Raw genomic sequence first — 24,737 nt, forward strand, 5'->3', positions numbered from 1 at the left:
GAAGTTATTTGCGTAATTTTATGTAGCATTAGTGCCTTGATACTTTGTAGCAAAGATTTCAAAGGCAACAAATCTGTATATAGTGTTCTACCCCAATGACAATCCAATTATCTTTCCCCTTACTGTGTTCTTGTAACAATATGTATGTATCTTCCGGTATCTTCTAAATTCATTTTCACTTAGCTGTAATCTATATATAATGTGTATTGTTATCGTTATGTTAGTGGTTATAATTAGGTTTTGTACTTCTCTGTTCAAGTGGTTATTTGTTTATGTACTTGTAATTGTCATGGGAACCTCTGCCTTTTACTTTTAAGATAATCTTTAAAAGTCCTCCCCTTGTGCTGCAATAGATGTTCAAGTTGGGATGAGATAAATCACAGCCAAGAACTATCTGCTTTTTTTCATTGAGAGTAAAGGGATCCTAGGTAACCCATATCTATATCTAAATTGGTTAGTTTGGATGAATCCCAACTATGTCTTGACTTCTTTATCTATACATATGTATAGATGTGCTTACATATATATATGTGCGCACACACAGAGATAGATATATGTATATTAAGCCCAAACCAGTTCTGTTACTTCCATTCCAGTATCATTTGCAGAGATTTTTTATGAGGCTATTGTACCAAAATAGTCTTAATTTCTAATGTATGAATAAGTTTCATATGATATATGCTCCTGGATATTCTGAAGAAGAGGTACCTAAGAGGTGCTTTTTCAGCCTTGAGGGGGAACAAAAGGCATGAAAACTTACAGCCATGAAGAATGTTCTGATTAGGAATACGTGAAGTCTATGTATTGATAATTATTCCTCTCAAAGCCAAATTTCTAAACTTAAGCTGATGTTTCAGCATGTTTTGGTGTCAAACCTTAGATACAAATGATGAGATAATAATCTAGATGTAATTTCTGGGGTATTTCTATTTTGGTGGTTCTAAAGAGATTGTGAAACATTCTAATTTCTTGGAAGGGGTGTTACCTTATTTAAAATACTAGAAATGGAAATATATGTAACACAAACTGGTTCAAAAATCATAATTTTACATCTTTTAATGGCAATTATTAAAAAGGTAGAAATATGAGGTACCACTTCATGGAGGAAAAACTCTGAGAAAATAAATAGGAAAGCAAAATAATAAATAAAGCAAAAGCAACAAAAAAGTATTGTTTACCATTAAAGAAGAGGAATGAATTTGTAAATCAAAAGACAAAACCAGAGAGTGTTCAAGAATGGGGAAAAGACATTTCAGCTTGATTTTTGGAATGTTTTAAGCAGGTAAAATTCAGCCAATGTTCTCTAAAATGGCCAAGATGGATAAAAATGGAGGAGAAACAAATACTAGATAAACCTCTTGAAGACTGCAGACATGATTTAGGTGGTAACAGGATTCTTTCAGAAGACAGAATAAAGTTTTTGCTGTGCTGTGCAACACACTGAAGAGCTTTATCAAGATGTTCTGAAGTCAAAGAACTTAGTCATGACAACAGAATGAGAGGTTTAGATTACTTCCTATTAGACCATATGTAATTTGTCACTTTTAATTTTGAGACAGAACATGCTAGAGATGAGGCTGAGGAAGCACTCTCTTGTGTGGTGTAGTGATGCATTCAAAGTACTTTTTTGAGTAATTGATGCTGTTTGTTCCAAACAATGCAAGCGACTCACATAGATGATAGAATTTACGGTCGAGAAATTAGTCCTTTTCGAAAGTTGGATTTTCCCCAATTCTTCCTGCAGATAACAAAAGAAGAGAATTTAACTGCATCTTTTGATCAAAGTGTTTTGATGTGGTATCATAGTTTTAAAACACTTAGAAAAGATCTGGACTTTGAGTGAGACCTTGCCTGTATTGAAATCAGGTTTTTTTCCCCAGTTGATTTCTGTGTGGTGCTCCACACCCAGGAGTAGCAGGGTTTTTTCCTTTCTTTTCCCCCTTTTCTCTCTTTGTTGAGCAAAGCTTACAAACTGCAGAACTCCTGAAAGCAAAGCAGTTCTGTTCACACATCTAGCTTAACCAAACGGTCTCTTACCTGCTGCAAGACTTGTGGTTCTTAACTCCTTCTTTGCCCGACTACATGAAAATTCTTTTAAGAACTGGCTGTTTGGCTTACATTCATTTAACAGCCACAAATACAGTAAGTAGCCAACCAAAACTGCAATGGAATTTTAGCTAATTATTCCCATTCACATCTGACATGAGCAGAGTTTGGAAAGAAAATTCATTTAGTTTAGCCAGCAATAAATTTAGCTGTGAAACATATATGTTCATGCTGTACTTTATTATCTCATAGATTCTTCTGCATCATGTAGGGAATATATATTTCAAATCCCCCTTGGGGAGAAGCAGTATGGTAAGAGTTGTCAGGTAAATTTTAGATCTCTACTCCAAATTAATACAGTTTTGGAATAATCCAAAGAGCATTTTTCATGGATTTTTTTTTTTTAAAGGTGCTTTTCTGAGAGAAATAACTCTTAATTCTGTAGAAGCTCTCATTCTGTAATTTTAAATTGTGAATAATATATTTGTTGATAATTTTGTAATGCTACTTAGATTTGGGACTTGCAGTGTTTTTATAAATTTTAGGGATAGTGTGTGTTCATTTAGCTGTCTGAGATGATAAAGTAGGAACTAAATGTGTTTGGTGTTTTTTTTTTTCCTCAGATCATAAAGGAGATCTGTGACTTTAAGTCTCCCCTGCTTTCCACATTTGTTCTGAGAGCAATACCTTGGTGAACTGTCTTTTTCAGCACAAGGTGTAAAATTTCAATTTGTCCTTTAATTTCTAAGAGTGATAAGGTACTAAAAATGAGAATATACATGAAAACTCAAAGCCTTTCTTGTTAGTCTTACTTTGAACGTTTAAAATGGTATGAATTAGTGGACTGTGTTTGCAGAGTGTTTTGTTTGGTTCTTTATCTCCATCACCACAGTTGCTACCTTAGACCTGTTTTGAAAGCTCTCGGTGCCTCTTCAGGTCTCAGTGGCTCAGACGAACTCTTTTGCAGCAGTGACGGTGTGCTTTTTTGCTCACTCTAGCTTCTCTCTTTTGACTAGCCAATGTCTTATCCAGGTTTTGCATGTTTTATTGAACTAAATTTTGGTTTTGCATACAGAAATGAGAGCAATTTATTGTGGTTTTGCTAAAATAAGTTTTCAATTCTGCCTAATTTGTAAGGTTATCACTTTCCCCTTATCTTTCTTTGAGTGGACATGTAGGAGAACTTGGTGGTATTTGAGTGGTGGAAATATAAATAGCTCTTTATTTTCATTATATGGTTATTGTTGTAATATGTAAGATTTCTGAAAGCTGATGATAATCTAACATTCTGATTGTAATTTTTGTTTTTAAAGGGCACTATGAGGAGGTTTACGATAACCAACTTAACTTGGCCTACTGTTTCAGTGACCCTGAGGACAAATGGTTAAGTAATTACTTTTATGAGCAATGCTTTAACACTGCTCAACTAATAAAAATTGATGGTGGGAAAAGAGAGGCACAAGCACATGCAAATATGGGCCTCATCAATGAGGAACAAGGTAAGTCAGGTATCATAAAGCTACATTGTATCAGCATGGAGGCAGTCATACTTGGCAATTTGTGTTTCATCACAGGGCACAGTATTTCAATGTAGAATTGATTTGCAACCATAATTTAAAAGAAGTTTTTAAAACTGTTGCAATTTTAACTTTTGGAGCAGCAAATGGGAAGACAAAGAAGTCTATAATTATTCACAGACCTGTTTCCTCTGTTGACATTCCATCTACAGTTGAAAGTACTCGAATGAAAAACAAAACACATATTTAAAGGAAGCATTTTTTTAGCACAAAGGTTCTTTGCGATTGACCTTATTTCCTTTTGCTTGTTTTTGACGAGAGACTGGTTATGCTGCCTCAGGCCACAGGTGTTTGAGTAGGATGGCATCTGTAGTTACGCAAACTGGCTTGATTTAAAAGAGGTATGAACACGTAATTCAGTTTAATCCTGCCTCCAGTTTACACTTGGATAAAACAGCCTATATTTTCGTGTTCTTTTTTTAAAAACTACCTTCTGGTTCTCTTGACTGAAAATGACACCCTGTTTGTTTGTACGTGACTGCCACACTGGTGTTTGCTTCAGAGTTATACCTTACAACAAGCTCTTTTTCGCCATTCATGTATCTGTATCCTCAAACTGGGAGTCTCTGAAATTAGAAAAGATTTTAATACAAGTAACTAGAATCATAGAACAGCCCAGGCTGGAAGGGACCTTGAAAGATCCTCTGGCTCAACCTTTCATGGGAAAGGGAGCCTAGGTGAGATTATTTTAGCACCCTGTCCAATCGCATCTTGAAAACCTCCAGTGATGGGGACGCTACCACATCCCTGGGGAGGCTGTTACAGTGAATGATTGTTCTCACTGTAAAAAAATATTACTTTCTTATATCAAGATGAACCTTGTTTCTATATTTAAAAACATACGTTACCTTTCATGGCAGAGGGGTTTGTGTGTGTATAGCAGTCTGGGTATAAAAAAGGTGTTTTCCTATGCTTGTATAAAATCCTTTCATGTTGTGGGAAGACAAGCGATGAGTGAGCCTCAAGTCACTGAATAAAACCAGTTCTAATTCCTAAGTGTACTGGATGCCTAACCATTGCTTCAAATATATGTGATTTGTGTAGTCACTACATTTTTGTTTTTAAGTTTGACTTTGTGGGTTGAAACCATTCCAACTTTGAGCTCAGGTTGTGGCTGGTTTCTCAGATAGAACGGCTTTTCTCAGAAAAAAGAAGATTCACAGAAATTGAAATATTTTGTGGAAATAGTGTAGTTCCAGTAAATGTCTGACAGAATGGCCGTGTTTTGAAAGATGTCCTAATTTCCCAGCAAAAACCTGGACATAAAACGTAAAACCTGCAGGCTTTTTTTTGTTTGTTTTTAAATTGAAAGGTTATTGTCCTGTTTTTTCCCCATGTTCTCTTAAAGCTGAAACGTCACACCTTTTTCAATATTTCTTCATATTTTCTAGACTGCTGGCCATTCACACTGTTTTCCTCTGAACTGTTGCCATGTCTATCTTGCCTGCAACACCCAGAGCTGGATTCAGTTTTAAAATCTGAGTTCATACCAATGATCAATAAAACGGAAGGATTACTTTTCTTACAAGTTGTATTTTTATTTGTGTTTTCAGGTGTGACATCTACATTCTTTGTTTCAGCATAAATTGCACACTCATATTCAGTTTATGCTCTTCAGTAATCTCTCAATTCTCTTCTGAAGAACTGTTAACTAGCCATTCTGTTCCCCATTCTGGGATCACCAGTTAGTTCTGCCTAAATGCAATATGTTGCTTGCTTTTTGCACCGAGTAGCATCCTGTGTTTTGTAGGTGGTTTCTAGAAATTGTCAAGATTGTTTTGAATTCTGAAGTTGTCCTTCAACATGCTTTCTCTTCTTCCTAGTTTGGTATCATTTGAACATTTTAAAAAGCATTTTTCTATCCTGTAATTCAGATCCTTAATGAAGATACTAAGTAGTAAACTGGACCTAGGACAGGCACCTGTGGAACCTCACTGAGTACCTTTTTCCATACTGGCAGTGAACTACTGATAACCAATGTCTATATAGGATTTCCTGACCAATTTGCACTCACCTAACAATAGTTGCAGGTGAACTATGCTTCCCTAAAGGTTTACAAGAAAGTTATGTGACAGTGAGAAAGAATTTACTAACTTAAATAGAAGATTGGTTTGATGACATTCGCTCTTGATGTATTGGCGTTGGCTATAACACTTTCATGTTTTCTCTAAATGCTTGGGAATAATCTGTTTGACTATTTATTTATTCCAGTATTGTTCCAGGAATTGAAGTTAAGCTAAATCCAGTTTCCCAGTAAATAAGATAGCACTTGCTTAAAGCCCAGCCAGTCACAACCAAGTCATTTTCACTTTGAGTGAAAAATGCTTCATTAGGTTATCTGTCTGATACTCAGTAGAATAAAATGACTGAAGTTGATCGATTTTTTGCAACCTTTTCACTTGGTCTTTCAGTTACTAAAAAATAAAATTATAAGAAGGTGCATAAAAGCAAACATCCCTATCTATTTGTAGCTTCAAAGACTCATACTGAGTGTGACTCACTACTGTTATTGAACCACTGCCTAAAAAAAGGTAACATTTCCTACTTTTATGATGTGTTAAGCAAAAGTTGTTGAATACTTAAATATCTTTAAGCCCATTACAAATGCACGTAAGTGAAGTTATGAAATACACTCTGAGGTGCTCAGAGGAGGGGAAATTTTATTTCCCTGCTGTAAAATATTAGAGACTTCCAGAGGAGAGGCGGCTTATTACCGTTGGTAAGGAGGGATAAAGCAAGGTGCGCTTTTCACTGCCCAGGGTAAAGTTCCACTGAATCTGTAGGGTCTGTCTCTTGCAAATATTTTATTTCCATAGAGAGAGGTGAAAAAATGAAGAAGCTGAGAGAGTAAGCATAGGGTTTGCTTTGAGGGACCACTGAGAAAAAGACAGCAGAGGTATTCCATGACTTTATTTTCAGCGGGTGAAAAATTAAATCACAAGTTCTGATTGCAGAAAAAGTGTAAGAGCAGATGTTGAGTTGGCATTGTATAAAACTGCATGAGTATTAATGGTGTTATAACTAAAATTCTAAACATGCTATTTTTGATATTAGAACGGATTGATACAGCTTGTCAATTAAATGGTCTTTTTTTGTTCAGTTATTTATAATGCTGTTATCTAATTTGTTTGTGAACTGAATGAGTCAAATGCCCACTTCCCATGGGGATATATACATACATACATACAGGAATAGATACACGTGTATAGACATGGATGTGTGCATTAATATATACATATAGGAATATGTATGTGCACCTATATAAATACAGGGATGTGTGCAGGTATGTGAATGATGCCTAACATTTACATGATACTTTCATCTGATTTAAATCAGCATATCTATATTAACTGCATTGATTAATAGCGCAGCCAGGAAGATAGGAGAATTTACAAGAAAGTCTTACAGACGTTCATGTGTGCATCCTTTTAGATGTAAATGTCTTCTACCAGTTCTTTTCAGTTTTCTCGCCCAATAGCGTATTTTTTTATTATTTGTGTGCAGAAGCTGTCTGTGTATGCTTAGGACTGATTGCTTGGGAGTATAAAGTTAAACATGTACTTGTAAAGATTGTTGTTTGCCTTGGAAGCAAATCAATAAATTTGCTGGATAATTTTTGTGTAATCAAATTTGAAGTTCTTTGACTTTCAGCCTGGTCCCTGTCCTAAAGGCTGGATATAATCTGATGTTCATTAATCTTCAAAGCTAAATATTTGAGGTGTCAGTAGTGTAGACTTCAGCCATGATATTTGGATGCAGGCGATTAGCGGCTGTCAGTACATAATGGCTGTCAGTACATAAGGAAAAGAAAACAGTAATAATTGAGTAGCCTGCTACAGACATAAATGGAACATTCTGCTTGGAGCAGACGTGATTTTAGTCGCAGTTCTTTGCAGAATGAAATTTTAACCTCTTCTTTAAAAAAACTCTGTTTGTAAAATAAGGTCTCTGTTTACAAGTTACCCAAATGAGATGCTACTCTGATTATTGTAGGAGTGTTCAGGTTATGATACTGTTCAATTAGCTGTACTCACCCCATAGTTTGTCTTTCCTCGGGGGCTGATAATGAATTGTTTTACTAGTTTGGTTACTAGTCTTTTTCTCATATAGCTATTAAACATGCCGATGTCACTTTATACACATTGAAAAAGCGATGTCATATTTCAATGTTTTTTTTTTTCTCACATTAAAACCAGCATTACTTGGATGACAAGTAAACACAGGCTTTGTGACAGAATCTCAGTTAAGAAAAATTAATTTTAAAAATTTTTTTTACTTCTAAAAACACATTCAAAGCACAGGAATAGTATCAGTCATTATAAAAGTGTGCATTTTTCTGCATATCAGAGAACAAGATGATTATCGTAGTCTGTGATAGTTCTATTATGTTAGTGTAAATTCTGCTAAAGTTAATTGTGAACTTCAGGTTTACACTGTTGTGTCTTGCAGAAGACACACAGTCTGAGTGTACCGATAAACATAATGGCTAGTGCTAGTTTGTATAGGTTCTTACACTGCTAGCACTCATCATTACAATATGAGTGCTTTCTGTTTGGTATTAAATGGTTAACATCTATCATGCATGAAATGATGTAGACCTTAAATATATGCATCCCAAAGTTTCAGATAATTTCTATCAGTAACAAAAGCAGTCCAGGAGAAACAAGGAATTTGTATGTGTAGGAGCTATTTGCTTCCAATAGGTTATAACAAAACTAGATATAATATATTTCTATATTATTCAAAAGCATAATAAGAACAGATATCTGAAAGTGTACTTGTTCTAAAAGCGGCCATTGCAGGTAATACAGGTGTTTGTATAAGTGTGTGTGTATATAGATGTGTATGTACGTACATGTATATATACATACATGTCTATATACAGACATATATATGCATATATATGTACCCACACATTCAAATATAGCCAGTGCTTTGAAGCCAATACTTCAGATACCAACATTTCAATCTTAATGTCAAGCAATTCTGCATTTGTGAGTGTCGTGGTTTAATTTCAGTCGGCAACTGAGCACCACGCAGCCGCTCGCTCACTCCCCCCCACCCGGTGGGATGGGGGAGAGAATTGGAAGAGCACAAGTTAGAAAAAACTCATGGGTTGAGATAAATACAGTTTAATAATTGAAATAAAATGATAATAATAATAATGATAATAATACACAAAATAATAATAATAATACACAAAACAAGTGATGCACAGTACAATTGCTCACCACCCACCGACCAATGCCCAGCCACTCCCCGAGCAGCGGCCACCCCCGGCCAGCTTTCCCCAGTTTATGTACTGAGCATGACGTCACATGGTATGGAATGTCCCTTTGGCCAGTTTGGCTGTGCCCCCTCCCAGCTTCTTGTGCACCTCCAGCCTTCTCAGTCAGTAGAGCATGGGAAGCTGAAAAGTCCTTGGCTAGTGTAAGCATTACCTAGCAACAACTAAAACATCGGTGCATTATCAACTTTGTTCTCATCCTAAATCCAAAACACTGTACCAGCTACTAGAAAAGAAATTAACTCTATCCCTGCCGAAACCAGGACAGTGAGAGAAGCTTAAAGATGACTAATTAACATATCTGATGGCGGTTTTTCTAATGCAGATGCATGACTGTTCTTTCCTTAAGGCACACCCTTACAAAAAGATAGGTTAATGGTACGTTGTGTGTGGGATAGTGGAGCAGGAAGAGTGACATCAAGACCTCTGGAGGAAGCAACGAAAACATCACCACTACAATCTTATAAATATCTATCCTCCCGCCCTCGAATGATGCAAGCATCTCAACGCTTACCTTTCAGATGTTAGCAGCAAAGGTAGACATTCATAGGCCATGGTTGCTTTCCTGCATGAGTAAATTAAGCAGTGCACGGGATGTCTATGAGCATTGGAGCACAGACTAGTGCTAAAATGGTGTTAATAGTCCTGCACATGCTTTTTGCTTGTGCTAACTTGGACTTTCCTGTCCTGCAATTATTCATGGGCACGTTTTGGTAATTAGTAGGAGTGTTGCAGGGACTCTTCCTAACAGGCAGTTTGCAAGCAGCCACACTGTTCTGAAGGATACGAGAGTTTACTAGGATAGACGCACCTTTCCATGCCTGTTGGTTGCAGTGCTTGGAAACGTTTCTGGATACATTTAAATAACTAGTTTTGAGAAAGCATATAAGTATCACAGTAGAGTCCAGTGAATAAAACTTTCACAGCGAATTCCAAATGTAAATCAGTGCCATGCCAGAAACTGCTTATCCCCTGGTATGAGATCTGTGAGATGTGTGAAAATTATGCCATTAATCTCATTGCAGTGGTGACTTTGAATTAGTCATCAGGTTTATATTCTGCTAGCACATAAGGATCAACAGAAGTGGAGGTAATACTTTTTCTGAAATGCTTACAGACCGGGAAGACTAAAGGCAGGCAGAACTAGTAAAAGAAAGGGACACAATGCACAGCAAATAGCCACATTAGATATCTCAGTGCTGATTCCTATAACATGCAGTTAATCCATAAACCCATTTTTGTCTGTCTTTGTGTGTTTTTTAGACTGCAATCTTAAAGAATTCCTGATCAGGGTTTCCTTAGTCCTTTCTAAAATAAGCTTAGACATTTCAAAAAATCTGCCATATTCTGCAAATTAATGGAGAGTTTTTAAGTGTTCAATCTTAATCCAGTTCTGCCTTGATTATAAGTAATGTTAAGCTCCTGTTGCTTTTCAGTCAGAGAAATATTATGCCAAAGTTGATCACTTCTGATCCCTCCACACCCACCCCAAAAATATTAATAAATTTGACCTAATTTATGAGAAAGGTATAATTGTTGTATCTGTAATCATGGATAAAATACAGTCTATTTCATATGTTATAATTTGATATAGACTTTTCTGGTTGTAAGGCCTACTGAACCCAAGGGACTTGTAAATAAATTTGATTAATTTGTTGTAAAAAACCAAAACAAAAACAAACCCACAGGGTTCTTACAGACTTTGACAATCTGGATTAAGACCAAAGAGTAGGATTATACCTATCGTTTTACCATACCGTTGAAATTAAAGTTTTTAATCAAGGCATTATAGAAGTTGGTGGAAAGATTCCTATTGAGTTTAATGGGCACTTGATTCAAGCTTCCGAAGCTTAAGTATTAATTACTAGATATATTTGGTAAGCAACAACTTGAAGACAGTTCATAACATCATCTTTTTGTTTTGGAACATAAAAAGTCTAAACTGATTATTTTATTGTTCTTAGGAGGTCCTCTTTAATCCATTGCTAAGAAGTTGTTGGGGTTGTATGTTGAATTGTTTATGGCAAGTGTTTTTTCAATTAAAAACTGTAATGTATAAATAATTGAGAGAAACTCAGCATACATTCATGAGTATCTATGCAGAGGAAATATGCACGTTTAAGCATAATTTCCCCAATTGGTTTGCCTTCAGGCAGAAATAATTTATATTCAGATAAAAAAAAGAGAGAATGTTAATATTGCAAAATGAAGTACTAAAAAGGTTTAAAAAGCCAAAATTTAAAATTGCTTATGAAATTTCTTATGCTTCTGTGTATGCACATTTTGTGACTTTGTTTTAATTACATAAACAGGTAGTGTCTTTTGCTAAGAGATTCCTGAGTATAGCCAGAATAAAATTCACCTGTAGGATGGATGGCCCACATGCACCTTCTACATTAATAGAACTTTATGCTACCTGTGTTGCAAGTCTGCTAAGCCCACTTAAATAGCAAATCCTCATTGTGCTGTATAATATAGAAATGAAAGGTGCTGCTTTACAGTCTGATTTAGAAACAGCTGGCACGTAAAACAAACCAGTGGGACAACACTTGTGAAGAGTGATAAATTTCTTCCTTACCACCTGTGGAGTGCAGAACTGTTATTGATAACAGTATTGCTGCATTTGAACTATCCGACCTGCCTATTTAATGTTGTTATGTTTCCACCATAAGGTGTATAGCCAATATCTAGAGGTCTCCATATTGTTGTATTCACAAGCGCAGGTCCGATACTGGAAGAAAGCAACCTAAAATCGATCCCATTTCTCTCTTCAGGAACAAAAGCAACTCAAATTACCAGCTAATAGCTACCCAAGGCCTTTCTGGTTTCATCTATCCTTGTGTCTGTGTTAGAGATTCCTTTTTGTAAGCAACTTCTTTTGGTTTAAAATGATACCCAGATAAGTTTGTGATTTTTTTATAAAAGATTAGCCTCATAATCTTCTTTCTCTTTATTTTTATAATGGGAATTTTCATTCCAAAAATTGGAATGGACCAAAAAGAAAAAAGATACTTAAAGATATAAATGCCTATATAATTTTTTCTCACAGGAAGCCTGAGTGCTGGTCAAAATATGGCAGTGGTCTAAAGGAGAGTCGCAGCTCTAGACATTTAGAGGCTATATATCCTTTGAGGCAGGAACCACCATTTTGTTCTGTGTTTATACAATGCCATTTCCTGTATGCTTCTGTAACACTTGTACTTGGTAAGGTTCAGTGTGTGCTGTGATAAATTGAAAGCTATAAGTGAACATGCTGCTGCCTGGCCAGTGCTTAGTTGTTGGCTGGCCAGGCAGCATGCTGCCCTCTAGAATACATCATTCTGCCTGTCTTTGTGTCTGGAATTTGGATCAATGTCTATCCTCAAGCTACTAATTTTCTAAAAAGTGGTGGGAACTTATTGTCCTATGGACGACTTACCACTTCTTACCAAATCTGGTTGAAGTTCATTCCAAATCTAGTTGGAGGACAAGGATGATCATATAGGCTTGTTTCCTTTGGCGACTAACCTAAAAATGTCTTTTTGTACTGTTCGTTGTTTGGAGAGAACACATAGCATGTTTCATTTGATTCTTTTAATTTTTCTTTATATAACAGACCATATCCAGTAGTAACCAAATATCATTGATTTATCATTATATTCCCCCCCCTCACCCCAGGTTGCATATGCCAGATTGCTAACTTTTAAGATTTATTCCTAGTTGTGATTATTTATTCCAAGCAACTTTTTTAGAAAAAGGAGTGTAGGAATAGTTCAGACCTGAAAACTTACTCATGTGTCTCCAGACCCTGTATCTTTGGCTATGTATACCTGTTGCTAAATTTTGTCTTTAAGTTCATGTAGAGATATATACTGAAAAAGTCTCCACATTAGGGAACTTTAGAGACAGAAAGAAGCCTTTCCTTAATGGGACATGGAATTCTGCATATCCAGTTTGACCATTTAAAACACTTCCAGTCATTGATTTTCATCATATCAGCTGAAGCTAACTCTTCTTTGTTATTTTGCACTTAACGCTATTTCACAAAGCAGTTATATTGGTTTTTTTCTGGTTGCTTAAGAATTGAATACATAAGTTAGCTGGGAAAAACTTGACTGTAGAGCATAATTTAAAATGTTTAAGCAGCAAATTGCTAGGAGATAAAGTCTTCAGGTACGGTGCTTTTCTCTGTCAGTCAGTGGCAGGCAGAAGCAGCCATAAATCCAGATAGATTCTTGGGGAGGACAGATTTAAAAGGTTTATTAAATAATTGAGTTCATCCTCATGCAAGTGCAGAATATAGTTCCCCGATAAATGATATCTTATTATTATAGGGTTGTTACTGGTATTGAACTAGCAGGTACAGTATTGAGTTGATGTTATAGAAATTGGGTATGTTTTCAGTTCAAATTAGTATACTTTTAAAGTCTGAAAAAAGCTTCTGAACATGAAAGCAAAAAGGGCCTGTTGCGTTCATAAAATTGTTCTTCATAAAAAATAAGAATAAAAATAATTATAAAACGTGTTGGTAGGCAATGAAGATGTTTTGAATAAGAGAACTCGGAGAATTCTGTAGGGTTCTTATTTTCACTTCTGAAAATAAATACTGTGAAAATGAAAAACTTTATTCATGCTTTTCCTTCAATTGATTTCAATCAAGGTTTAGTATTAAGCACAGGGAAGTAATAATAGTCTTTACTCTAGGAAAAAGTAAGCAGGTTTGCCAAATGCCTCCTTAATCCTTTCACCGTCACTGCCACTTTCCTAGCCTAATTCTTCAAATGGAGAATCTTTCAGTTCTGATATAACACCTGGGGACAGGTCTGTATTCTTACTTTGTAATGAGAAGCTCTTAAAAATTTTCACAGCAGTGCAATAGTGCTAATTCTAAACTTTGTAATTTGCGTTTTCCTATGGAAAAAAACAAAAAATCTTAAATTAGTTTCTGTTCTTAGGTATTTAGTGATTGTAAAGTTCATTTTCAAATACGTCATAAAATTACTGAAAAAGTATTGCTGCTGTTTACATTGAACTATAAAAGATATCGTTTCGAAATATTTTAGAAAAAACACTTTATGTACACTTGAATATAATGTGTAGCACTCAAGTGAATTGTTTATATACACACTCCTGTAAGAATCATATTCTTTCTTAATGTTTTTGGTATCAGATGGTGCTCTGTTTGCTTTATGTGCATGTTCATAAGACTATGACATTTAACGAAGAGATCTTTTTAAAGTATTGATAGCCATGAGTAAATTACACTGTTTGATCTGTGTTAAAGATTCAAAGTCCAAGGTCTTTGAATAGAACTTAGAATAAAAACGTAATTAGGTTACATCCCTAAAGTCTGATATATCTTTAAACAAGACTGCAAATGAAACTTTATTAAAACTTCAAATGAATTATTTCTTTGCCTTTTTAAATTTTTTCCCTCTTTTCTCTTTCATGTCCATTACTGACATTGCTGCCTGTATTTTACCTGTCTTTTCCAGAGTATTTTAATTATTTACTGCTTAATGAGTAGTACTGAGATGAAGGTTCATTCAAAGCTGCCCGCTCACTAACAGATTTTTTTGCTTCAAAGCTTTGCAAGGTCTTGGACTACTGCAGCTGAACCAGCAGTTGTCATCATAAACTTTCCTGGAGGCAGTGTTCCCTTTTAGTAACTGATAAAGGAGGTACTGTTTCCAGAGGTGCCTTCTCAGTGGGACTGAGAGCTGATGGGGTTGCATGTCCTCAGTCATTACCAATAATCTGTAGAAGTCATAGGTAAAACAAACATTATGAAGCTATTAACAAAAATATATCTCACTCTTCAGAGGATCATAGGATAATTCAAGTTGGAAGGGATCTCAGCAGGTCATTAGTGCAACCTGCTACTTAAAGCATCCTTCTGAAGTAGATTATCTGCACAAGAGAACAGCTCCAGTGCTGGAGTGTTGCATCTGATATTAAATTTATTATTGGAAACTGTGAAAAGTAAGGGGAACGAGGTAGAATCTGAGTGAAATGTAATCACTACAAAAAAACTATTTAAACTGTGGCAAGCATTTGACATGAGTTAGCAAAAAAGTAATTTAGTGAATCTAATCTGCTTCAGTGTCACTTTCTGTATTTAAAAGATAATGATCATATTACTCTCCGAGATTAAATAATAATATAACTTGTTTTCATTTGGTTCTATTGAGCTAAAAAAACCCTCAAGCCCTGAAAAACAGAACTGCAAAGCGTGTGCCATTCTTCACTATTCATCACTGCATTTTCACCTCCCTCCCCTCTCTGCATTTGGATATCTGCCTGTAAACACTGAAATATTTGTGAAACCTGACGTGTGAGCATCCCACTGAGTGTGGGCCTGCTCTTATTCAGAGCCTGAAGCCTTACATTGTGAGCTTCCCGAAATACATTTTGCATCTTAGGTAGCCTTTGCATATAGAAAGCACTTTGATGCTTTACAAACGTGAAAGAAGAAGGTTTGAATGCTATCGTGAAACAAGAATTCCATTCTCTTTAAAATGGGTATGTTGTCATTCAGCTAGTGTTCAACATTGTTTGCGATGTTCTCCTCTAGATTAAAATTAGCATATATCAAAGTGTTTGTTTATATATATAATCAAAGAAATCAGAAGAAGGCATCTGACAAATGTTGCTTTCATAAAATATGTTAACCTAAAAAGATGAAGGAATTTTAATTGTAAAAGCAAAATTTTCTGTGTTGGTTCCTTTGAATATGACTGTAAGACAGACAAGTTAGTGGACTTTTCATATGGGACCTGTTCAGTTGTCAGGTTTTTTTCCTGAAGTTGGATACTGATCTTGGAAGAGTACATTTTTTTTTTTTTTTTTTATTCTAGTTTGCATGTGGGCAAAATGCTGCTAAACCAGTTTGTGCAATTACAGTGTTGCAAAGCCTTCAGAGATTCTAGATTCCACCTCAGACCTAAAATTCTGGGAAAATGCTTGAAATGTGAACACTTTTTCCACAGTTAAGCCTAAAGCAAAGGGGAAAATCAGTGATATAACGTAGTTCTGATAGCAAGACGGTAATTACAGGTATGTTTCTAACTTTCAGAGTTAAGGGTTACACTTAGTATGAAATCGCTCTTTGATTTATTATTGTCTTTCATGTATGTCCATATGTTATATTTTGTATCACTCTTTGTAAAGTGTATGTGAGGTCTGTGTGCATATAGTTTTGGGGGAAATCATGTAATTGACACCGGATTTTCTTTGTAGAGTTACTCTGATTAGTTGCAGTCAGTCTAGAGAGTAGCTGTATGTCTCTTAGAGAAAATCTGAGAGATTTTTATGTCGAGCCAGAAGCAACTTAAGAAGGCCTGGAGCTAACCCAGAATTTTGAGGGTACAGTGGCTCGTGCAGTAACTGGAAGAAAGGCAAGAGGATATCTGTTCCAGTCTCCCCTGCAACAGTGCCTGTTCCTCCTGTACTTACTCTTCGTGCTTTCTTGTGTGAACAAGAGTTTTCACAGCAGTTCCTTTTCTGGTAATGTGCTCTTCAGTTAATTACAGGGTTTTTTTTCTCTTGCTGGTCCACAATAAACTATCCCCAAAGCAGCTGTCATTTCAGCTGCCTGTGGGAAACCCTTCCTTCTTTCCAGTTCAGTAGCGTTGGCAGCAGCAGGGGAAGGGATTAGAGAGCAGACAGGCAAGCAACCAGAGAAACTAGTATTATCCCTAACTTGAGGTGTCTCTTAAAGAACCCTTTAAGCAACATCTCTAAATCACTTTTAATATCATAATGATGATGCAATATAACACACTGAACAGTCCTACTGTGGGTGCTAAAATATGCACTGCCCTCTAGGTTTGTACAGGTATATTTTGAGTATTTGAGCTTTAAGGCAAGTAATTTAGGTCCTCAGCGGACAAACAAAACTATGTGAGATCTAATGCTCACTGGATTCCTATAGTTATGTTTTTCTTTTTGGAGAACAGATACTTGCTTAAGTAATGTCAGCAGAAATAATATCATTCTCTAAACTGCAATACTAAGGATTAGCCTAGCAGTTCTTGACCCAGACAAGGGAGCACAAAATACCATCTTTTTGCAGTGTGGTGTCAGTCCACCAATGCCATATCTCAGGTTGTGTGACACTCAACTTTCCTTTTATCTCCTTCCTTCTCCTTCATGTCCTCAAGTACTTCTCAGGCATGCTTTCAGTTGACCTTGAGCAGCTTAGTCGCTAGGGAGAGATCTACTGGTGTATTGTCAAATTGGGGAAATTGTCAGAATACCCCATGATGAGCCAGCATGTTCATTACAATATTTTTATGAACTGTCTATGTCATTTTGCTAAAACTCCCTGCAGAATCTTTCTGAAAAATGTTATCAGCTCCTGTATAGTAAATGAAAATAACTTTGTATCCTTTATCTTAAAAATACTCACCTTGATTGCGTTTTAGAGGAATGTTGTAGAGTTATGGAACTGCAAAATTTTATCTTAAATCTCTTCCACAATTTTTGTCTTTCTTTTGCAGATGGCACATAAACTCAGGTTCTTGCATCTGAGATCAGTCACAGTGACTTCTGTACAACTCATTTTACCTCAGCAGTCCAGGGTGGTTCAACTATTTACTGAATGCGAGCCTTGTTTTATGATTCTTGTGAGCTTTTTGTTCCACCTCCCAACACATCTCTGTTAAAGACATATAACAACCTCTGTAGATGGTGGCTCACATTGAAAACTGTGACAGATTCTTAACTATTTCAGCATGAATAGTGCTGCCATAATTATCGTAACTGAACATAGGAAACTAGAAATAATACAAGTAGTTCAAGCAGTTAACTGAAATGTAAGCCTATATCTTTTAAAATAGTAATAACTTTTTTCTTTTTTTGCTACCATTAACCGTTGCTTCAAGCAGATTTTATGTCCACGTTGTACAATGAAATAACTGATTACAAAGGATGTCCTAGTTCTAGGTTAAAATATACCATAATATACATAAAGCTTTATTGTTTCTTTAGGTGGTTGTTTTTGTTGTTTTAAGCTAAAGTGGAATATTTTCTAAAGTCCTCAACAACTGTTTACAATTTAGAATTAAATGTGCTTTCTGCTTATACTAGTGCTGCTGAAGAAATGTACCTAACAGACCTGTCACCTTTTTGTGCAATTGTTTCTGTGGCGTTGTTTTCATTGGTAAATGTACGAGCCGATAGAAAAGGAAATCATTAGGTGCTCTCAGTATTGCTGAGGCATGGAGCTAGAACAGGTCAGTCACTGCGTTTTGCAGATTGTGACATTTTAAATTACCTGTACGCTACTGGAAGCAATCTGTGGACCTAATTAACATCTCACCTAATTAATGTCTGGACTGTATATAGAGAATTCTAGATAGTTTTGCACTGCCTTTATTTATTAAATACCACATTATTCAAATTTGCTATCTTTAATTTCGGTATTGAAAACTTCAGATTTGTGTGCTGTTTTCTTAAGTGGGAGTAACTTCTTTTTTTTTTTTCTCCTTCAAGTAATCAATGCACTGCTGAATGAGTTCATTTTAATGCACTCAATCATGCCTCTAATGTTTGTAGCTTACGGGCGCAAGCATCAGTAATGCAGGAATGTTATATGGCTTTAGTTTGGGCCATTTCATAAAATATTCATGGAATCAAAAATGTGCATCAAAATAGCGGCTGGGAGAATTACATTTATGTGCCTGCTTTTATGGCAGCTTCACATTTAAACCCATTTGTGTTAATATCTAGTCAATCTTTCTACTTAAAAAAAAAGCAAAATAGTAGTCTCCATATATACCCTTTTGGTTTGATATCTATTTTGATATAACAAATGTATACTTTTGGGGTGGGTTTTAGGAAGGGGAATTATAAAGGAATTTTTAGATAATGTAAAAACGTTTCTCTCCAGTATTTACAAAATTACATTGAGTTCTTTTGCTTGAATGAATAGATTTATTTTTTTGACTTCTAAGCAACTCAGTGAAAACTGCAGCACAAATCTTTGTGCATACGTATGTAGTTGCTATGAAAATAAGAGTGATTTCTAAAATTTGATACTGTTAGTGGCAGAGTAATGTCTTATATAATTGTTTAAAACTGATTCTTTACTCCCAAAATTATATTGTGACAATGTTTACCTCCCATATTTAAGATTAAACTATTGCTGATAGAGTTTCTTTTGTTATGCCCTGAGCTACATTAAACTATAACATTTTATTAGTGGTAGTATATATGTTGTAAAGAGTTACATTTCTGTTTTTTGATTCCTTTTTATAAACAGGGAAGAGATATCAGAGATTCTCAAACTCCATTTAGTAGACACTGAGCTAATTTCTGCATGGCAGTGGGAGAAGAAATATGCGATTACTGTTAATGTTGCCAACTGAAAATAGCTACTGCTTTGTGTAACATTTTGCAAATAGATTTTTCAAATATGGATTTCCTAGAAATACCTTCTAGATTTTCTCTTTGAATTCCTAGAGATATAAAAGATACATTTCTACAAACTATTCCAAGTTATTTTCCTACTCATTGTTTTTCCTCTCATTTTGCCTTTTTTTTGCTTCTCTTCTTTCGGTTGATAATAAAAGTAATTTAAAACTTTGCCTTGTCGCTGCTCAGGTGAGATAAAAACACTCTTACTCTCAGAAATGTTCTGTAATTGGCTTATTACATTCTTTCAATGTTTTTCAGGATTTTCACACAGCATCTACCTGTGTCTGCGCCTAACAGTTGCAGTACTTCAGTGTTTAAAAATTGGAATGCACTGGCCAGATCAATTCCAACTGAACGAACTCATGACAGTGCATAAACTTGCCACCCCCCTAAAAACTTTATTTTTCCACAACATTCGAGGTTCACATAAATATTGTGGATTAAAGAAATAGGCTGATACATCGTTTGCCAATGGGAACAAGGGATTTCAGATTATTTTGATGGAGGAATGAATTCCAAAGTCTAAAATGTTTTACCTTCCATGAATTTGAGAGGTCTCCAAATAGCTAGTATTACTTGAAAGAGTCTTCAGTAAGCAAATTCCCAGCCATGTAAGGGCTTTCAGGTCAGGAATTCCATCTCTCCCTCATTTAGGAAACTAGCAGGTATTTTATTTTTTTGCTCAGCATCTTCTTTTTGGTATTTCTCTGAGCAGATTGTATTACTTTTTACTTCATAATCTTTCTTGGTAGTTCAGTGAAGCAAAATGTAATTTAGTTCCACTTGAATACTACCAAAAAGATTATATTGCTTTTTGTATTTTGGAGCTTGATGTAGATGGATTGTTTCTAAAGAGGTTTCACTGAGATCTGGCAAAAAGGATGTCAGGTCACAGCTCTTATGGTTAGGTCAACTCTTGAGAACTATGGGGTACGTGGAATATATGAGTTCAATTTCTAGTCTGACAGAAATTTTCTCAAGGGGATACTGCAAGTGAGGAAGCATGGGTAAGAATTACCATACCTGATAGTTCTAACAATCTAAACAATAGTTCTGAAGGTTGCATGTATTATTTACCTAAATGATGTATCCCATTAAGAGATTATGTTACAGAGTCTTAGGAGAAACTCAGATACTGTGTTCAGCTTCAAATTATGTATCCAGGTGATACCATTCATTTGTTTGCTGCTTCCCAGTCTTAGTAGTTTTTGAGTTACATGTGAATCAAACTCTATTATTCTAAAGAATCCATTACACGTGTAATGAAACTAGATCACTTAAATGTATGGCAATATCCTTTCAAAAGGACAATCAGTTGATTAATAATCTTTGGGGAGAATTTCAAGGAGGAGTCTGTGTGTGCTTATGAGTATCCAAGTGGATAAAATGCTAGATCTAGCTATTAACATTAAATTTCGACTCGGCTTTACATCATTTGTCACAAAGCCAACACCAGCTTCTTCAATTAATGTCTTAAATCTGCGTTTAGCCACTTGGATAACTGGAATTCTGTTGACTTCTGAGTTGGACTTGCCCTGAGAAGTTAGCTGGACTGTATAGGCAGAAACCCAAATTAAAATTGGAAGCCACTTTAGAATCGACAAAAGTTTTCATCTGAGTTTAGCAAGTCTACATCTCTACTTCCTGTTACGTGTACTGTCAGTGAATCCTTAAACAGCTTGTACTGGTCGTGATAATTTCACTTTGGACTTCTGTTTGTACAGTCTGATGTCAAGTATGTGATATTTTGGAAAGAATAGATCTTTTCCTGTCTCTTCACAGGATCCGATAGCTACTCTGGCAATAAGATTTTTTTCCAACGTTTTGGGCCATGTCTCTGATACCTGTCCCTAGCTAGAGTGGAACTGAATAAAGCTTGCTGTCTCCCCTTTCACCTGGCACTTCACTCTTCAGCACTTTGTTGTGTCCTCTGGGACTCTTACCTGAATCGTAGGTTGTAAAGCCTTAAAATGGTTTGTCTGTGAAACTCATTTAATTAGTTGCTTCTTTGAAAGAGAAGTTTCTTGTGCTTGTCAATTTCAGTTGAACTCATTTTAATCATCAAAGAAGCCTAATATGAAAATAAATTTAATTCTAATAAAGATACGAGTTATGTTTTGTATTGCAAAGTTGAAAGCATGGTTATAAAAGGGTAACATGCAAAAGACAAATCTACATTAAGTTAATAAGACAAATCTGTCGTAGCTGTTCTGCTGCCCTCTAGGTTGGCTGGAGGTCTGGGGAACTAGCCTCGTTTTTCTCTCAGAATGCTTAAAGAAGGTCCTTCTCCAAGCTTCTCTCCCTTCCTTTCCCACAATTGGGAACAACTTTTCTCCTTCCTGGTTCTTTTCGTAATTTGAGTGCAGCACTGTAAAAACGGTCTGCAGAACAGTAATTGTTCCTTATAAATCATGTTTCAAAGAGGTGTAAACTGCAAACACATCTAAACAAACTTAGTTTATGGTTTGTTTCAGCTTTTAATAGAAATAGCAATTGTTATATTGATGATCTATGGGACAAGATTCCTCCATCACACACACATACACACACACACACATTCACAGTTCCCCCTGCTATAGAACATTCTCTGTAAAACAAGGTACTGTGACCAGAATGCTTTTTTTTTGTATGTAAATGGTCTCATCTCACCTGCTTCCCAGCAGTTTTTCTGTACCCATTATGTATAAGGAAAAGCTTTTCTGTTCTTTCAAGGGGCTTTGAATTTCCGTTGTCCAGAAAGCGTGGAAATCTCCTAGATTGCGTGTATACCAGAGAGAAATCTAGCTGAAGGTAGAGGGGAGGGAGGAACTACTTGCATGTTACAATGAATTGAACTTGTATATTCAAACTTTCCTTTGTCTGCCTTAAAGATGTTTTGAGTAACTTAGATTTGAAAACCTTAAAGTGTATTATTTCAGGCTCAATAATTAATTTATTAGTGGTTAATGCTCTTCCAGTAAACTTACTACATAAACTCACCAGACTTGGCCTAGTAATAACTGTTGAATAAATTATCTTGCATAATAATTCTTTTTTCATCAATTAATTTATTTGAATAAAGATTGATTTCCCACACACACACAGTTTTTATACCTTTATTTTCCACATTTCAAATCTTTCAGCACAGGTTTTCATTATGGAAAAAGAAACTTGAGGAACAGTTTGAATTGTGATTATTCATGCATAGATGTGATTTTGAAATATGAGATCCACAAAGGCTATGTTCATGAATCTATAATAGATGTATTTTCTAGAAAATTCTGACTTTGCATCCTTGGGATCACACACCCCCAACATTGTGAATCTACAAAGGAAAGCTAATTTAAAATGTGATCAGTTTAAATTACAGCATTACTGGTAACCGTGAGATTTGGCAGTATTTTCCAGTGATCTGTAAGCTATATATTGAAGATTCTTGAAAAATCTGTGAAATGATTGGCTGCAACTTACTTTCTAAGGAGAAAATTATTATAGACTAATAACTTTTAAAAATTTTCTTGATTACACTGTAATTACAAATTACATTTTTCAGGTCATGTCATGAAAGCTGCTGAGCATTATGAAACATTTTATCAACTAACAGAGGGTTCAACATGGAAGGATGAGACAGGCCATACTTACAATTCACTGGCATGTGAGCATCTCTGGAGAATTTATACATTACTAGCAGACAAAATGCTAGAAAATAAAGAACACCAACAGGCCATCAAAACGCTAATAAAAGCTTTAAAAATGGCAAAAGAAGGTAGGTGGAAAATAACACTTTCGCATTCCTTTATTTGATGTGCATGCCATGATTTTCCCAAGAGTGAAGTAGAAATTGTCAAGTGTTTGACTGGGTGATTATTTCCTATGAAATTCAAAGACAAATGCTATCAATACACTTCCAGATCTCACTAAAGCAGAAATGCCTTCTTGCTGACAACAAAGAATTTTTTAGATTCCTGAAAGCTTTATCTCCAAAAAAACAATCTTGTGGGAATAATAGTATAAAACAGTGAACCCATAATCAGAAAGCGAGGTCACCGATGGAAGCTCAGCTCACTGATTTTGATTGGCTAGTCACTGTTGATCTGGCAATTTTTGAATGATGTTATCTGCTCGATCACTGCCTTTTCACTCTACATAGTTATTTAGTACTTGCCAAAAACAGTTTTCTATCATAAGCGAACAAGATTTCTTCTGTATATCTTAATACACGTAAACACTTTGAAACCTAAAATAAAAAAATGACAGAATAGCAGAATAGCTGATGTAGGAAGAGAGATCATCAGGGTCAGCTAAAGCAGGCTCCCTAGGACTACATCCAGTCAAGTTTTTAGTATCTCCACAGGTAGAGACTCCGTAACCATTCTGGAAAACATTTTCCACTGTTCAAACACCCTCCCAATAAATAAGTATTTTATTCAGTTCAGATGGAATTTTAAATTGTGCCCATTGCTTTCTGTCCTGTCACTGAGCACCACTGAGAAGAGCCTGGCTCCCTCTTCTTTACACCCTCACATCAGAAATCTGTACGCATTGATGAAATCCCCCCCAAGCCTTCTCTTCTGTGGTCTAAACAGTCCTAGCTCCCTCAGCCTCTCCTCCTAGGACAGATGCTCCCAGTCCTTTAGTCATCTTTGCAGCCCTTCGCTGGATGCACTCCACTATGTCCCTCTCTTTCTTGTACGTGGGAGCCCAGAATGGGACACGGCGCTCCTGGGGTGGCCTCGCCAGTGCTGAGTAGAGGGCAAAGGATCACCTCCCTCAACCTGCTCGCAATGCTCTGCCTAATGCAGCCCAGGATCCTGCTGGTCGCCTTTGCCATGAGCGTGCATTGCTGTCTCATGGGCAACTTGTTGTTCACCAGGAATCCCAGGTCCTTCTCTGCCATCTCCTTTCCATCCAGTCAGCCCGCAGCCTGGGCCGGTGCCTGGGGTTATGCACCCCCGGGTGCAGAACTTTGCATTTCCCGGTCCTGAACTTCATGAGACTGCCATCGGCCCGTTTCTCCAGCCTGCCGAGGTTCCTCTGAATGGCAGCACAACCACCTACCTGGTGCATCAACCATTCCTCCTCAATTTTGTATTGCCTGCAAACACGCTGAGGATACGCTTGGTCACACCATCCAGGTCATTAATGAAGATATTGATCAGTATTGGTGCCAGTATTGATCCCCGAGTACACCACTAGTGACTGGCCTCCCACTGGACTTCATGCTGCTGCTTACAATCCTTTGAAGGCTGGCAGCTCAGCCAGTTTTCAGTCTACCTCACTGCCTGTTTATCTAAGCCATACTTTATCAGCTTGTGTATGAAGATGTTATGGGAGACGGTGTCAGAAGCCTTGCTAAAATTGAGCGAAGCAACATCCACTGCCTTCCCTTCATCCACCAGGCCAGTCGTCTTAGCCTAGAAGGCTATCAGGTTGGTGAAGCATGATTTCCC

The 24,737-nt window shown here is 36.3% G+C and overlaps 1 protein-coding gene across 1 annotated transcript in view; it reads left to right on the forward strand.

Moving 5' to 3' along the window:
• The window catches only part of TTC29 (tetratricopeptide repeat domain 29), a 133,657-nt gene that overhangs the window by 25,225 nt on the left and 83,695 nt on the right, over positions 1–24,737 (forward strand). The window contains exons 4-5 of the mRNA XM_076337661.1: positions 3,360–3,545; positions 22,841–23,053. Of these exons, the coding sequence (XP_076193776.1) occupies positions 3,360–3,545; positions 22,841–23,053 (399 nt within the window). The remainder of the gene's footprint in view (positions 1–3,359; positions 3,546–22,840; positions 23,054–24,737) is intronic.

Source organism: Aptenodytes patagonicus, chromosome 4 (assembly GCF_965638725.1).
Source record: "Aptenodytes patagonicus chromosome 4, bAptPat1.pri.cur, whole genome shotgun sequence".
Lineage (NCBI taxonomy): Eukaryota > Metazoa > Chordata > Aves > Sphenisciformes > Spheniscidae > Aptenodytes > Aptenodytes patagonicus.